The following is a 14,058-nucleotide window of genomic DNA, read 5'->3' as shown; positions in this document are numbered from 1 at the left end:
TTACATCACAAATGTACACGTACACATTATGTAAACAACAAAAAAAACGCGTTGATTTTGGATGCGATTAATCGCGATTAATCATTTGACGGCACTAAATTTAATGCAATCTTTGAAGGTATGGGCATTTGTATGCAGATACTGTGTGGAATACTATATCACACAATGCACTGCTTCTGACCATCGTTTTCAGTATGATTAATTAACTGCAAGTGCATTTAGCTGCAATTTTAATAACGTTAATAACAAATTTGAATAACCTTTTTTATTCTATGTCTTACTGTACAGTATTGCCTACTGTTTTTTAAAAATAAGAAGTAAAACTTTTTACAGTATGTCAAATTTCAATTTGTCCAAAATGTGCTGTATACAAGAGCACACTGTATAGAATAATGGGCCTGACCTTTTAATTTCCAGCGAGACAAATGAACAGGAAGCTCTGTCGACTGTATTTTAAATATTAGATTAAAAATTGAAGATTTTCCATTTTATTGGAAATGAACGCACTGTTCATTTATTTAAACCACTTGCTGCTTTATTCATGCGAAATAAAAAGGTCATGTGACAATGTTTGAAATATTCATCATTGCACTCTTCCATGCTATTCTTAAATGTGTAGACAGTATTTACTGCACTGTATTCTAAAAACCATATGGTAGTGTTTTATTCCATACATGGCCTTAATCTTGACCCCATTTATCTAATGGCTGCTTGGCTTTAAGATCGCTTCAGTTGTGTAATGATATTTATGTCAGGAGACAAACACAATGGCTCTTTAATGTTGTGTTGAACACGTTCAGCAATGTGACTCCTGAGATATCATGCTTGATATATTGCATCACGAGTGGCTCAGCATCCCAAGAGGCTTATCTGCAATCTCCTCGCGTCCAGGCCTCACGTAATTTAGCTAAATGTATGCGCTGCGTTGCATTTGCCGTAGAAATTATGATCCGTCATTTTGTCGAGGGCAATGCCCTGTGAATATCTTTATTCTTCATTCTGCATAATAATTGCTTTGCTAGTATGTGACTATTGAAGAAAAAAAAAATGAGGCCCCGTCAAGGTGTGTATCGGCAATATTATGACTGAATTTATGTGACTCGTTTCTTTTTAATACTTCATCTAGCATTATTCCTTTTTAGGGAAATTGCAGGTGTTCGGAATGAATAATTTGGCTCTTTGGCTTGAAGCACTTCAGCTTGATTTGTAGTTCAGCATCAATGCAGCTACTGTGGTAGAAGGTCACTTTCCCTGTGGGCCTGTTTCTATTTAGTCGATACACACGCTCTGCTTTAAACATCTACCATAGACACCCAACTTTTTCTTTGTAATTCCACTTTTTCTATTCCCCGTTCACACATGAGCAGAGTCACTTTGTCTAATTCAATTCCAACACCTTTGCATGATCGGGAAAGAAGCAAAGTCAGTCTCAAGGGTCTATACAGATACGTTTTGCAATTTAAATTGCAACTATCTTGTACTATCAGCACAGTGGAGTCTGAGATTGAAGCGCCAGTCGAGCTTGAAGTAAACTGTAATTATCCTAACAGTTCTCAACCACTCTGCGTTTCTTCTTTTCATAAAGGAAAAATGTATTTTTTTGAACAGTATGGCACGTTGTTTAAGTGAATGCCATTGGTAAGTAAGGGTTGTAGTTGAGTTTGACAGATTTTGAGTATTTTAGGTTCTTTGCATTTAGATGGGTAACACCATCATGACATTTACTTGACAAAAAGAACAGAAAACATAATGGGAATTTATTGGTTAAAAGGGATTTTTTAAAATGAATACATGTTAAAATCAATTGTTATTACTGATGTATCTACCTTGAGATAAAACATGGTAGGAAAACTTAGCAAGGTGTCTTTAAATTACTATAGTCCATTTCCTGAATCATTTGTATAGTGTTCTTTCTTCCTCATATTTTCCAACATATCTTCAGTTAAATTTTTAGGATGAAAACAAATGAGGATGGACATCTCAATAAGGAAAAAGCTTGTCTGCTGACTTTACTTCTGTGCTGCAGGTAGATTGGATCATATTGAGAATCAATGAGCCTTTACTGGCTCTAAAGGCTGGAGTCCAGTGTGGAGACCTATTTGAGAGATTGAGCAGAGACGACATTGAGAGATTGGAGCCTGTGTTCCTGTGCATAGGCAGGCCACTGACAGATAAATCGTAACCCCTTTAGCAAGCCTGGTGGTCTTAAATTGGCCATATTACCCCTCCATTACATCACTGAGCCTGCTGTCGATGTGTACGACTTGCTGTCAATAGAGGAACCGGTATTGATTTTTCTGTGGCCGAGTCTAGTTGAGGCACACCCTGTGGCCATCTTTGTGCCAGTATTGATCGCTGTCAGACCGGGAAAAGCCACCTCTCAAACCTGACAAACACTCGCTCAAAAAATCCACTGAATTTCTGACTTTAGTTTTTGAGATCAAACACCCAGACACAGCTACCGGAAGACCACAGGCTCTTTCGACTGAAGCTGTAGCTTTTTGAGTCTGAATGCTTTCAGGAACAGTTTGTCTAGAAATTAAAATTCTGTTTTCATGTGGTTCCAAACCCCCAAAATGACAAAAACCACCATACAAGTCATTAGTCGTAGATCTCACAGCAGCCCTATTCATTTTGCGGCAAATTCAAACGCTTCTCTCTGGATCTCGCAGCACTGTGCAGTAACAATGGAGCAAAGACAACTTTGGTTACTGAGCTTGGACAAATTTGTTTGCGTTGCGGTCCAAGCTGAATAGTCTGCGCTACGCAGCTCAAAAAGTTTGCCGTTTATTGTTTCTCATATGCAACAGAAATTAAACAACACGATGGTTGCACCAAAAATTGTCACAAAATGCAACCACTTAGTCTCAGTCTGGAGCCCTTCAAGCAGTGCATGCGTCTTTAGCACTACACTTTAAAAGGTTCTTCACAGCGATGCCATAGAAGAACCATTTTTGATTCTTTAAAGAACCAACTCTTTCTTACCTTTTTATAATCTTTTGCCACAAAAACACCTTTTGTGAAATAGAAAGGTTCTTCAGATGTTAAAGGTTCTTGATGGAACCATTTAGACAAAAAAGGTTCATCTATGGCGTCGTAAAGCACCTTTATTTTTAAGAGTGTATATATTACAAAGTCATATGATGAGCTTGTGTGCAATACGATAGCCGTAAATGGTCATTAAATTCTTTTTGGGTTAGTTCACCCGAAAAATGAAAATTGGTCCATTATTTACTCACCCTCAAGGCATCCTAGGTGTATATGACTTCCTTCTTTCAGTCGAATGCAATTGGAGTTATATTAAAAATTGGTTCCTCCACACTTTATAATGGCAATGTGCGCATGTTTCTTTTCAACAGTTCAAAACAAATTGATGCATTTTTGTAAGAAAAACATCCATATTTAAAACGTAAAGAAAAGGATTTGTAAAGAAAAATGCCAGAGGATTTCAAAGTAAGCCAAGAGGAGACTGGTTTTCCTTTGCTGAAGTAGGGAAACTTTGCTTCCTTTGCTCCTGTAAACAAACGTTGGTTTTCGCAAGACTCAGAGGCTTCCGTGTACAACTGTTAGCAATATGGATATTTTTTTACAAAACACATCGATTTATTCACCTTCTGGAGCCATGTGAGGCACTTTTTATTATGGATTGATACACTTTATTGGACTTGTTTTGGACTGTTGAAGACATGCCATTTGCCATTATAAAGCTTGGCGGAGCCAGAACAATTTTTAATCTAACTCTGAATGCATTCGACTGAAAGAAGTCATATACACCTAGTATACCTTGAGGATGAGTAAATAATCATCTAATTTTCATTTTGGGCAAAATAACCCTTTAAATATTTGTCTGTTCCTCACACAAAACCATCGTTCATGCTAGATGAGTAAAACAAATTTGTGTAAATCATTCACAAAATCATCTTGTGTTAGACACTGTTGTTCTGCCCACGTTTCATGTGGATCTGGAAAGCAGGCAACATGTTCAACAGCTTGACTTTGGCTTCAAAATGTTCTTGTATAATTCCATCGTTTTCCGTTTCAGCAACATTGATCTGATCCGTCATGACAGCGCAAAGCTATCGTACATCTGGAGCCACCAGTCGCGGCAAAACGGACAGTGAGTTGTGCAGCTTATTAGACACGCAAGCTTTGCAATCAAAGTCCTCTGACAACTCTGACAAACGGCTTCAGCTCGGCTAGGAGTTCGCCCACGGTGCACGGGGAGCCCTCGAGCGGGCGGCACGGTGCCATTTGGGTCTCAGTGAATTATTCATTTCAAGAGGCGCAACTGTCAATGCGCTGATCTTGATCAGTAGTGATGGGTATATCAGTCACGCTCGCAAGACACCGGAGCCGCGTCGTCTTCAGCAGTCTTCCTCCTATCACAGTCAAGTGGAAGCTAATAGTGACGTATCGTCTTCTATTTCTAGCCTTGCTGCGTAAGGTGGATTGTGAAATTGCTTTGTGAAGTTCCAGGCACGGGGGGGAAGTATTAAATAAATAAATAAATAGTAGCTGTTTTTGTTATTCGTCGCTTGAGAAAGAACAATGTGGAATTCAAAATCATCTGTCAGCATTTTCGCACACTTCATATTTCATGATAGATTTATTTTTAGCTCCTTTTGTGTTGCTAAATGTGACCCTGCACCACGAAACCAATCATAAGGGTCAATTTTTGGAAATTGAGATGTATACGTCATCTGAATGCTGAATAAATAAGCTTTCCGTTGATGTATGGTTTGTTAGGATGGGACAATATATGGTTGAGATACTGTTTGAAAATCTGGGGTTGCAAAAAAAAATCTAAATTCTGAAAAGAGTTGTCCAAATGAAGTTCTTAGCAATGCATATTACCAATCAGAAATTAAGTTTTGATATATTTATGGTGGGAAATGTACAAAATATCTTCATGGAACAAGATCTTTACGTAATATCCAATTGATTTTTGGCATTAAAGAAAAATCAATCGTTTTGACCCATTCAGTGTATTTTTGGATATTGCCACAAATATACCCGGGCTACTTAAGACTGGTTTTGTGGTTCAGGGTCACAAATATATTTGGAGGGTAGACTTAGGACAGGATTTAAGATACATACTTAATTGAAAACAGAAATACTACTACTAATAATACAGTTTGGTTGTGCAAAATACTACTTAATACATTTTCTCAATGGACCCAACGTTGGCAGATATGGAAAGAAGTTCATTTTAGACCCTGGATGCATATTTTGAATTTCAATGTGGTTTGCATAACTTTTATTCAATTCCTGGGAAGATATGACCATTTCATTGCGTTTCTAAGTTCTCATGGCTGATTTCATTTTCAAAGAAATTGCTGATTAAGGCTGCAAGCTCTCCGCTCCTCCCCCGGTGATTCTTTTCCAGTCAACCGAGTCTCTGAACAGAGTCTGCCAACTGACAGCGTTCTACTGGGAGATCAGAGCGCTTCGCTTCTTCAAACTCCCTTCGGTGGCCAGAAAGTTTTAAAGTCGTTTCATTTTTCATAAAGTCCTGTTACAAAGGGCAGAAATGATAATGTTTTATTGATGTCTTCAGCCCCAGTGGAGGCGGTTCTCTTGTATTAAAGCAGCAGAGGGACACAAGATGCTTGCTGACACTCAGTGGCCCAGTTTTGGCACTAATAATTTAGCACTTTAGAGCTTGGATTGAATGCATGATTAAGAAGTGTTGTTTTGGTTATTTGGCTCTTTTTTTAGGGGCTAGTAGTGTGTTCAAACCCTTAACACGACGTAGGATGCTAACAAAAACAACTTCATGTGTTTCTGTCCTCAAAATAACTAGAAAAATACTCCAGTCAGACACATACTGTCCCTTGTAGAGCGGCGTTGCGAAGCCTTTTGGCTATTGTAAATATTTTCAAAAGCAGCGTTAGCATAAAGGTCCACGTGAAGGTCTGTTCTTTCGAAATAACAGACAGTCATCCACGCTCAATGAACCGATGGCCTTGTTGAGGGTACTTCATTGTGAAGTTTCTCAGAAAGACTCCACTAGAATCGACTCTCCTGCATCCCAAGGTCAACAGCACCCTAACCAACTACTCCGTGTTGCCACGGTTACCACAGCAACTCTTTCTCGTCTTGGCAACAGCCTCGCTTCTGTTTGCAAAACGCTTTAGATGCTGTTATCTCATCAGAAGTAGTTTATCTGAAGAAGATGCTCTGGAGCACTTATTGTCGGTAATGGAAAGAAGGGAACAATTATTCTGATGCATTTAAATATATTTGTCCAGAAGGGGCAAGAGCTTTTAAAAACATCATAGTGGATGTTCCTTTTGGGCACCTTGTGTGCTTTTTGAAAGTAAAAAATTACTCTTTAATGCCCCAAAATGCAATTTACGCAGACACCTTTTGTTTCAATCAGAATGAAATCATGCTGTTTGATTAATCTCGACGTAGTGTTTACATGAACGCTAAATAAAGTGATCGGGTTGATGTGCATGTTTATACCAAGGGGCAACCTCCCGCTCTCTCTATTGAAACCAACACGGAAGTGACTTAAACTGCAATTCATCGACTGGCCGCTAGAGACTGGCTGCAGAAGGGAGTCAGTCCTATTGACTCCCCATGTTAAAATGCCCAACTTTACAGCAGAAAAAAGTATGTTTACAGCCTGGTTCAAAAAATGGTTTTGGTCTATTTAGCTAGTTTTGCCCTTCATGTCAATTGTGAGGGGGGTGAATTTTTTTTATAACTCATCCGTTTAAGTTATATTAAGTCTTAAAGTTCTGCATAATTAAGGGCGTGGTCACTTGAGTGACAGGGGGATTGCCGCTGCTCTCACCACTGGCTCGCTAGGCGGGCGTGGTTTCAGCAACCAGCTCCACCCACGTCCCGCCTTTTTGCCCATTTTTGTTTATCCGGGAGTGACGCGCGGTGACGCGATTTCAAGATGGCGACGGCCGACTCCCGCCCACTATAGGCTTCAAAATAGCGCTTCAGAATCCTACGGGTGACGTCACGGACACTACGTCCATATTTTTTACAGTCTATGGTTTATACGTTATATGGTTGAAATCGGATTTTTATCTTGTGACAGTTTTCCAATGTTTGCATACACTAGGTGCATTTCCATTACAGATTTGCACAAACCTTTTCGATATTTCATAAATGTCGATAAAAAAAATGATGTTGGTAGCAGTGTTACTTTAAAAAAAAGTAATTAGATATAGTTACTACTTACTCCTCACGAATAGCAAAATTAGTAGCTGAGTTACATCATTATAAAAGTAACTAATTACCAGGTAAAATAACTATTGTTACTTAAAAAAAAAGTTCAAATATGTCAAACAACTTGAAAGCCCCCAATATTAAATATGGTAAATGAATAAAACATTCTACACTAACCTACATCATTTTAATGTTGCTGTGGGACAACGTGAAAGACACCTTCCAGGAGCTAAATATCATGTTATTAGCGTCGCTTCAACCCGCGAACATGGAAAACCTCATAATACTATGAAAACACATAAAACTATGTGCTTTTGTAAAATACATAAAATAAACAGGGTGCGCTCTTTGCCGTCTTGTTCCCCATCACCTCTCTTCACAGACATGTAAATAAAACTAACTGAATCTCTATGAATACCTGCCTCACAGACATGAAAAATAAAATATGTATAGAATGCTTGAAATGTCTACTTTTAAATTAAGTCACGTCGAAAACAATTATATTCTCTGATGACGTAATACGTATGTTACCAACGCAAGCTCCAGTTTTTACCGTTTAATGTCATTATCTCTAACGCTGTTCAAATTTTAAACATCCATGTGAGATGCGCGGACATGTAGGTAAACACCCACATCACCTCTGTAAATAAACGTGAACAAGTCATCTCAGCTACTTTTTGTTTCTGGAAGAAGATGCGGAATTTACCTCATAGGCTAGTAATGCCGCATTTTATTGTCAATAACGGCGTTGTATTGGGGGAAACAGTAATTCGTTGGATTACTTTTTACTGAAAAAAAGTAATGCTGTTAGTAACGCCGTTATTCCCATCACAGGTTGGTAGGTTTATGTGTATCGCAGCCACCAGTGTCATTCGGTTTGTTTCGTTCATTTGGTCCGAACCAAAAAGGAAAATTATACATTTGGTCCTGTTCCATTTTGCGTTCACACTGGCTTTTTTGACAGCGAGCCTAAAGACACCGAACCTAAACGCATAGTGATACGTCCACAACTTGATTGTTCGAATTGAATTGCGTACATTTCATGACGGAACTCATCGGACACTCCAAACAAAAGTAAAAGCTGTGTTCGTTTTAAAGCAGCACTGCGGGTTTATGACATTAAAGTACCTATTCACTGATCGGTCTGCTCAGCGTGTGTTGGACTAAGCATGCTCAGTGTTGCATGTATATGATTTTATTTTCACCACAAAGAGCTCATAAAAGGCACTTCCTCATTTCTCTGTTCAATTTGTTTTTGATTCGTTTAGAAGTATTTGGTCCATGTTGCATTCATATTTCATCCAAAGCACACCAGACTTCTTTTGGAAGTGGACCGATACCCATCTTTTTAGTGGTCTCAGTCCGTTTGTTTGATGCAAACCAGGGTTCGGATGGGAGCGTTCACAATTACTCAAATGAAACACACTAACAGAGCAGTCGCACCAGAGTTTGTTTTATTCAAACCAAACATGAAATGTGAACACACCCTTAATCGAAGGAGACATACATGTGTATCTTAAGCAAAGCAGTGCGGAAAGCCACCTCTGAAACGTGCCACAGGCGTAATGGTCTGCAGATGTGTGCAGTGAAAATAAGGGGCACACTCTTAAAAATAAAGATGCTTCACGATGCCTAAATGGTTCCACAAAGGACCTTTAACATCTGAAGAACCGTTCTGTTTCCCAAAAGGTTCTTTGTGGAAAATAAGATTTTTCAGATAAAAAGGTAAGCAAGAAATGGTTCTTTAAAGAACCTTTGACTAAATGGTTCTTTGTGGAACCAAAAATGGTTATTCTATGGCATCTGTTGAAGAACCTTTTGAAGCACCTTTAGAGTGTAATTCAAGGATCATTGGCAAGGAAAGCCCTTTATACTTGTAAGTGGCCACGTATTATGTGTTTCTTGGAGGTTATAGTACTTTAAACAATTTGCGAAATGTTCCTTTTTCGAATTGGCTGAAACACCACCTAATGTGAGCATAAAAAAACTTTTGTACATGTATAGCTTTGTTCTGTGCTGCTTTTATTTATGAAGCAGTAAAATCGCCCATTCCCGTGGAAAAGAGAATAAAGTGAGGACTGATGGGATGCTGTTATGCTCCACTTCACAGACGACGAGTGGAAGGAGAATTCTAAAATAACATGACAGTCATTTATGGCACTTCATTCTACCAAAGCAACAGCTCATTCCATGCGTCATACATCGTTATGGCATTTTACGTCAATACACATGTGAAGTATTTTGCGTTTTAGTTTTCAATCCTCTTGATCAGATGAGAAAATTTGTACACCATCCCTTTCAATCTGATCGAAATTTCATTCGGATCGTGCTGATTCAGGTGTTTACATGAAGGCTTTTCAGTCTAATTGTGCTTCAGTCCAATTACTAACGGATTACTTGGTTGCATGTAAATGTAGCCAGTCAGGGTTCATCAGAAAGGTTGGTCTGCTGGCCTGGCATCAGTTTGAGAGAATTTCAGGTCAGTTAAATAAACACTTGCTTTACTAGGTCAATGCAAGTTTTTGTGGGCAGCTTGCCGACAAAATGCGCTATGGGTGACCCGAGTTCGAATCCCAACTCAAGGATTTCTCCCCATCCCAGCCCCCTCTCTCTCCCAATTCACTTTTTTGTCAAAAACATCAAAAGTAAATAAAATAACATTTTAAATAGTGACCTCTGTCGCTAATTCTAAACATTATTATTTTACCGTGTGATTCATTGAAATGCGTCAGTGTTGACATTTGTTAAAAGCATGTGGAAAAAGTAATAGTCTCTGACTCATGAAATGTCTAGAATCTCACAAAAATTCTCAGATCCGTCTCAGAACATAATCTGCATCTTTTTTTTTTTTTGCTGTCCTCGCCAGGATGTGTATTTATATAAGCACTCCATCTGTGAATACGTGCATGTGCATTGGCTGAATCAGCCATTCATCTGTCTGTCTGCAGCGTTTCATCACACGCCAACTGATATCTGACACATCCTTCATTGGCATTGAGAGGTTTCTCTCTCAAAGAGGAAAAAGGTAAAGGCGGCTGTCTGCATTCAGAAACATGTTGCGTTTCCTTCTGAGATGTGATTCCCTGGAGAGCCGTAGCCCTTTTTTTTATAGCTTTACTAAGTTCTCTAAAGATGTGGCTCTTTTCATTTCCTCTATGAATTTTTCTCATTTGTCCGCGATGGTAATCTGTTTTTTTTCCGCAGCAGGAGCGGTTGTGTTTCTGAGGCGCCGTGCTCTCCATATCCTGCTGTCTGGGATCTGATTAGATGTCCATTAGTTCAGTTTCAATTAAGACTGGCTGGATGAGCCCCTCAGCCCCTGTGAAGATCATGTCACAAGTTAGAGATGCTCTATAATTAATCAAACGCTTTCCCGAAACCTGACTCGCAAGACTTCGATTTTAGCTGGAAATGCAACTGGGTCATTCCTGTTCAGAAGCACCTTTGAACTTAAATATGGTTTTGTTGACTTTGTGTTGAAGTATATCTTTTTAGATGTATAAAGGACATTTAGAAATATCCTCTGTTTGATTAATTATATCAAGGATATTTATTATTCAGCATTATTTAATAAACATTTGATTAATTAATGTTGCTTCGATCACTAGAAACTCTTTAAACATCGCCTACATTCTACCAGTGATAATAGAGCAATTTTAATTTCATCATACAAACAGCACTGACGTTTGTGAATAAGACAATTTCTTCAATAAGCCTAATTTGCATGAGTCATGTTTCGCTAAAAAGAATTAATTTAAATATGCACACTGAAGCATTATACCAGTGATATTTGAAATTGAAGTTGAAATTCATCCATCGTTGAACAATAATTGCTCAAAATCTCTGTTTATTTTTTCCAGATCTTCACACGCTATGGAAAATGCTACACCTTCAACTCTGGACAGGATGGACAGGACCTGCGGATCACCATGAAGGGAGGGATGGGAAATGGGCTGGAGCTGATGCTGGATATCCAGCAGGACGAGTATCTGCCTGTGTGGGGAGAGACTGGTACGTCTCATTAACCCTAGTAATCTCATGTGTCTTCTCAGTTTTAGATGAGATCCCATAACATTAACCAGCCCAAATGTCAACAACTGCTTCATTTGCTTCTGTTTTTATTTCTCCTAAAGAACTGTAGGAGAAACATCTGAGGCCTCTTTTCCACTTGCAGGAACTGGGGGCTAGTTCAGAGCTAGTGCTATTGCCGGTTCGGAGTTGGTTCAACTACACTCTTAAAAAAAAAATGAAGGTGCTTCAAAAGGTTCTTCACAGCGATTCCATAGAAGAACCATTTTTTTGTTCCACAAAGAACCATTCGTCAAAGGTTCTTTAAAGAACCATCTCTTTCTTACCTTTTTATAATCTTCAGATGTTAAAACGTCTTTATGGAACCATTTAGACAAAAAAGGTTCTTCTATGGCATTGTGAAGTATCTTTAGTTTTAAGAGTGTAAGGAGCCTTCTAATAACCAGTTTGCTTTCCACGTGCTAGAGACCACAACACCAAAGCACAGCGAGAGCGATTGGAAAGCAGGCAACTCGTTTAACCTACATCGGCATCCAAACACGGTGAATCTAACAAGTTAGTGTTTAGCTGCTATTTCGTCTTGTTGGTCACGTCAACCCTGTCCCCAAACCCTGATGCCAAGCAATTCTTCTAGACCAGCAATGTTGTGGTGCTACTAACAGACCACTTTCCCTGGTTCTGAACTGGTGCTTTGGGTGTTGAAAGACTAAGAACCAATTCGAAACTACGCTCTTAAAAATAAAGGTGCTTCTCGATGCCGTAGAAGAGCGCTTTTTGTCCAAATGGTTCCATAAAAAACCTTTAACAACTGTTTTACAAAAGGTTCTTTGTGTCGAAAGAAGGTTCTTCAGATTATAAAAAGATAAGAAAGAAATGGTTCTTTGACTGAATGATTCTTTGTGAAACCAAAAATGGTTCTTCTATGGCATAGCTGTGAAGAACCTTTTAAAGCACCTTTGTTTTTAAGAGTGTAGGCTCTGGCTCCGAAACAGCACTTGAACTGCCTTGGTGGAAAAAGTTGATACTTGCATCGCATTTAGCAGAATCCATCCAGGGATCCAGCAGGTCTTTAGTTGTACACTCCTGATTCCCAAGTTGAATCCACACTAAAACAATTCCAGCTGAAACACTTGGGATTCCACCAATTCTTCCAGGCAGATTTGCATAAAATCAGCATGGCCTGAGCCGTCTAAAAGTCATTAATCTGCTTATGAGGGTTTAGTTTGGGATTAATCCGTGTTTGCTAGACCGGGGCTCTGTCTTTAATATTAATCAACAGGTTAAACCAAACGGACTGTGAAGGAACTGTTAAATGAACATTCATGTCACAAAGCTCACCGCAAGGGACTGAATCAATTCAAATCCATAAATATTCTGCTAGCGGGCATAGCCGCTCCTTAGCAGCATCCTAACTAAAATAGAAACTGAATTGGAATGCTCAATTTGACTCGCAATTGATTTCAATGAGTTTGATGTCAGCATGTTGTTAATATCGACACACATAGGCTGATAAGTCTTTTTCATTAGATTTAAATATTTGTCTTGACTCATCTACTGTATTGAAAGGTTTTTCACTGAGCTTATTGTAATTTATTCTGGGATGGCGAACAAAGACTTTAGCCAAAATTAGGCCAACAATTATGCCTTAAAATGCTAGGTACAGAGCTCACTAGGTTTTGCAGCAGAGCTGTAGACCGCCATAAAAAACAGATCGACATTCATCAGAACAGTTTATCAGACTGAGTCTGAAAAAATTGAACAAGCACAACACTGCAGTAAACAACAACAGCAGCCGTTGGACATGTTCGCCAGCAGAAGGTCAGAATGCTGCAAGGAGAAAGTGTCTGTGACCTTTCTGCAAAAGTCCAATCGGTTTTGAGCACTCAGAATGCAGAAAGTGATGTCAGGCTGGATCCTATTGATCAGAAAACTGCAAATACACAAACACGCAATACAGGTGCAACCCAATTACACGTGATGCTATACAGTCCAGACCGGGAAGTGAACCTCACTCGTGTCTGTCTCTCAGCAGGAGCGGTTTAACCTCTCTACGCTCTGTAATTGAAAAGAGAGAGGGGGTAGATAGGAAACCCTGCACACCTGCCTGTGTCACCGCCCGACATTTACAGAGATTGTTTTTATAATGCTGTGATTTCCAGAGGAGTTCTGCTTGTGCTCCTTCAAATTTCTCCAAACGCCAGGTGCTCTCGAAGGTCTCTGATATCTAATCACATCCTCCAAGCAGCTCTCCGGTTACTCGGGTGAATGCTGTCCTGAAATCTCTTCCACAGCTGACTGGATTTCTCTGTAATTACAGAGCAGCTGTCTCAAAGTCCTGACAATGCCAGGCTTCTCCAGAAACTCTGCACTGCACTGTTTCTCTCTAAGGCTTTTCACTTTACACTTAACCCTGGGTTAACATCTTTTAACTCTGAGTTAAACCATGCATCACACTTTTGAATGGGGGTTAGCGCTACATTTAACCCTGGGTTATAAAGCTCTGCTAACCCTGAATTACATACCAAAGTGGTACAACATGAAACTAGAGTGCTAGATTATTTTGGCAAGACTTGGCTGGCCACACTTTAAGATTTTAAGCCCAGTTTTGAGTCTGATTTGCACCCCTCAACGATTGTGGGTGTGCAGCCCAATTTGAGGGTTGTGCATCTGACTTTTTGATCAAAACATCCTTATATACTTCTATGATCCCTCTTGATTGGGCTGAAAGCAAGCACCACCAACCTGATGTTACATGCTTCTACAACTTAAACTTGCCACGAAAGTAAAGTATTGAGAAAGAACATCACCCAGAACACGCTCCAGGAGAGCCAGTTGACCACA

The 14,058-nt window shown here is 39.3% G+C and overlaps 1 protein-coding gene across 3 annotated transcripts in view; it reads left to right on the top strand.

Moving 5' to 3' along the window:
- The window catches only part of asic1b (acid-sensing (proton-gated) ion channel 1b), a 61,550-nt gene that overhangs the window by 18,478 nt on the left and 29,014 nt on the right, over positions 1-14,058 (top strand). For all 3 annotated transcript variants that reach the window (XM_073843924.1, XM_073843925.1, XM_073843927.1), the window contains exon 2: positions 11,049-11,199. In XM_073843924.1, coding sequence (XP_073700025.1) covers positions 11,049-11,199 — 151 coding nt within the window. The remainder of the gene's footprint in view (positions 1-11,048; positions 11,200-14,058) is intronic.

This window comes from Garra rufa, chromosome 7, assembly GCF_049309525.1.
Source record: "Garra rufa chromosome 7, GarRuf1.0, whole genome shotgun sequence".
NCBI classification, from domain to species: domain Eukaryota; kingdom Metazoa; phylum Chordata; class Actinopteri; order Cypriniformes; family Cyprinidae; genus Garra; species Garra rufa.
This window is presented reverse-complemented; position numbering and strand designations above follow the sequence as displayed.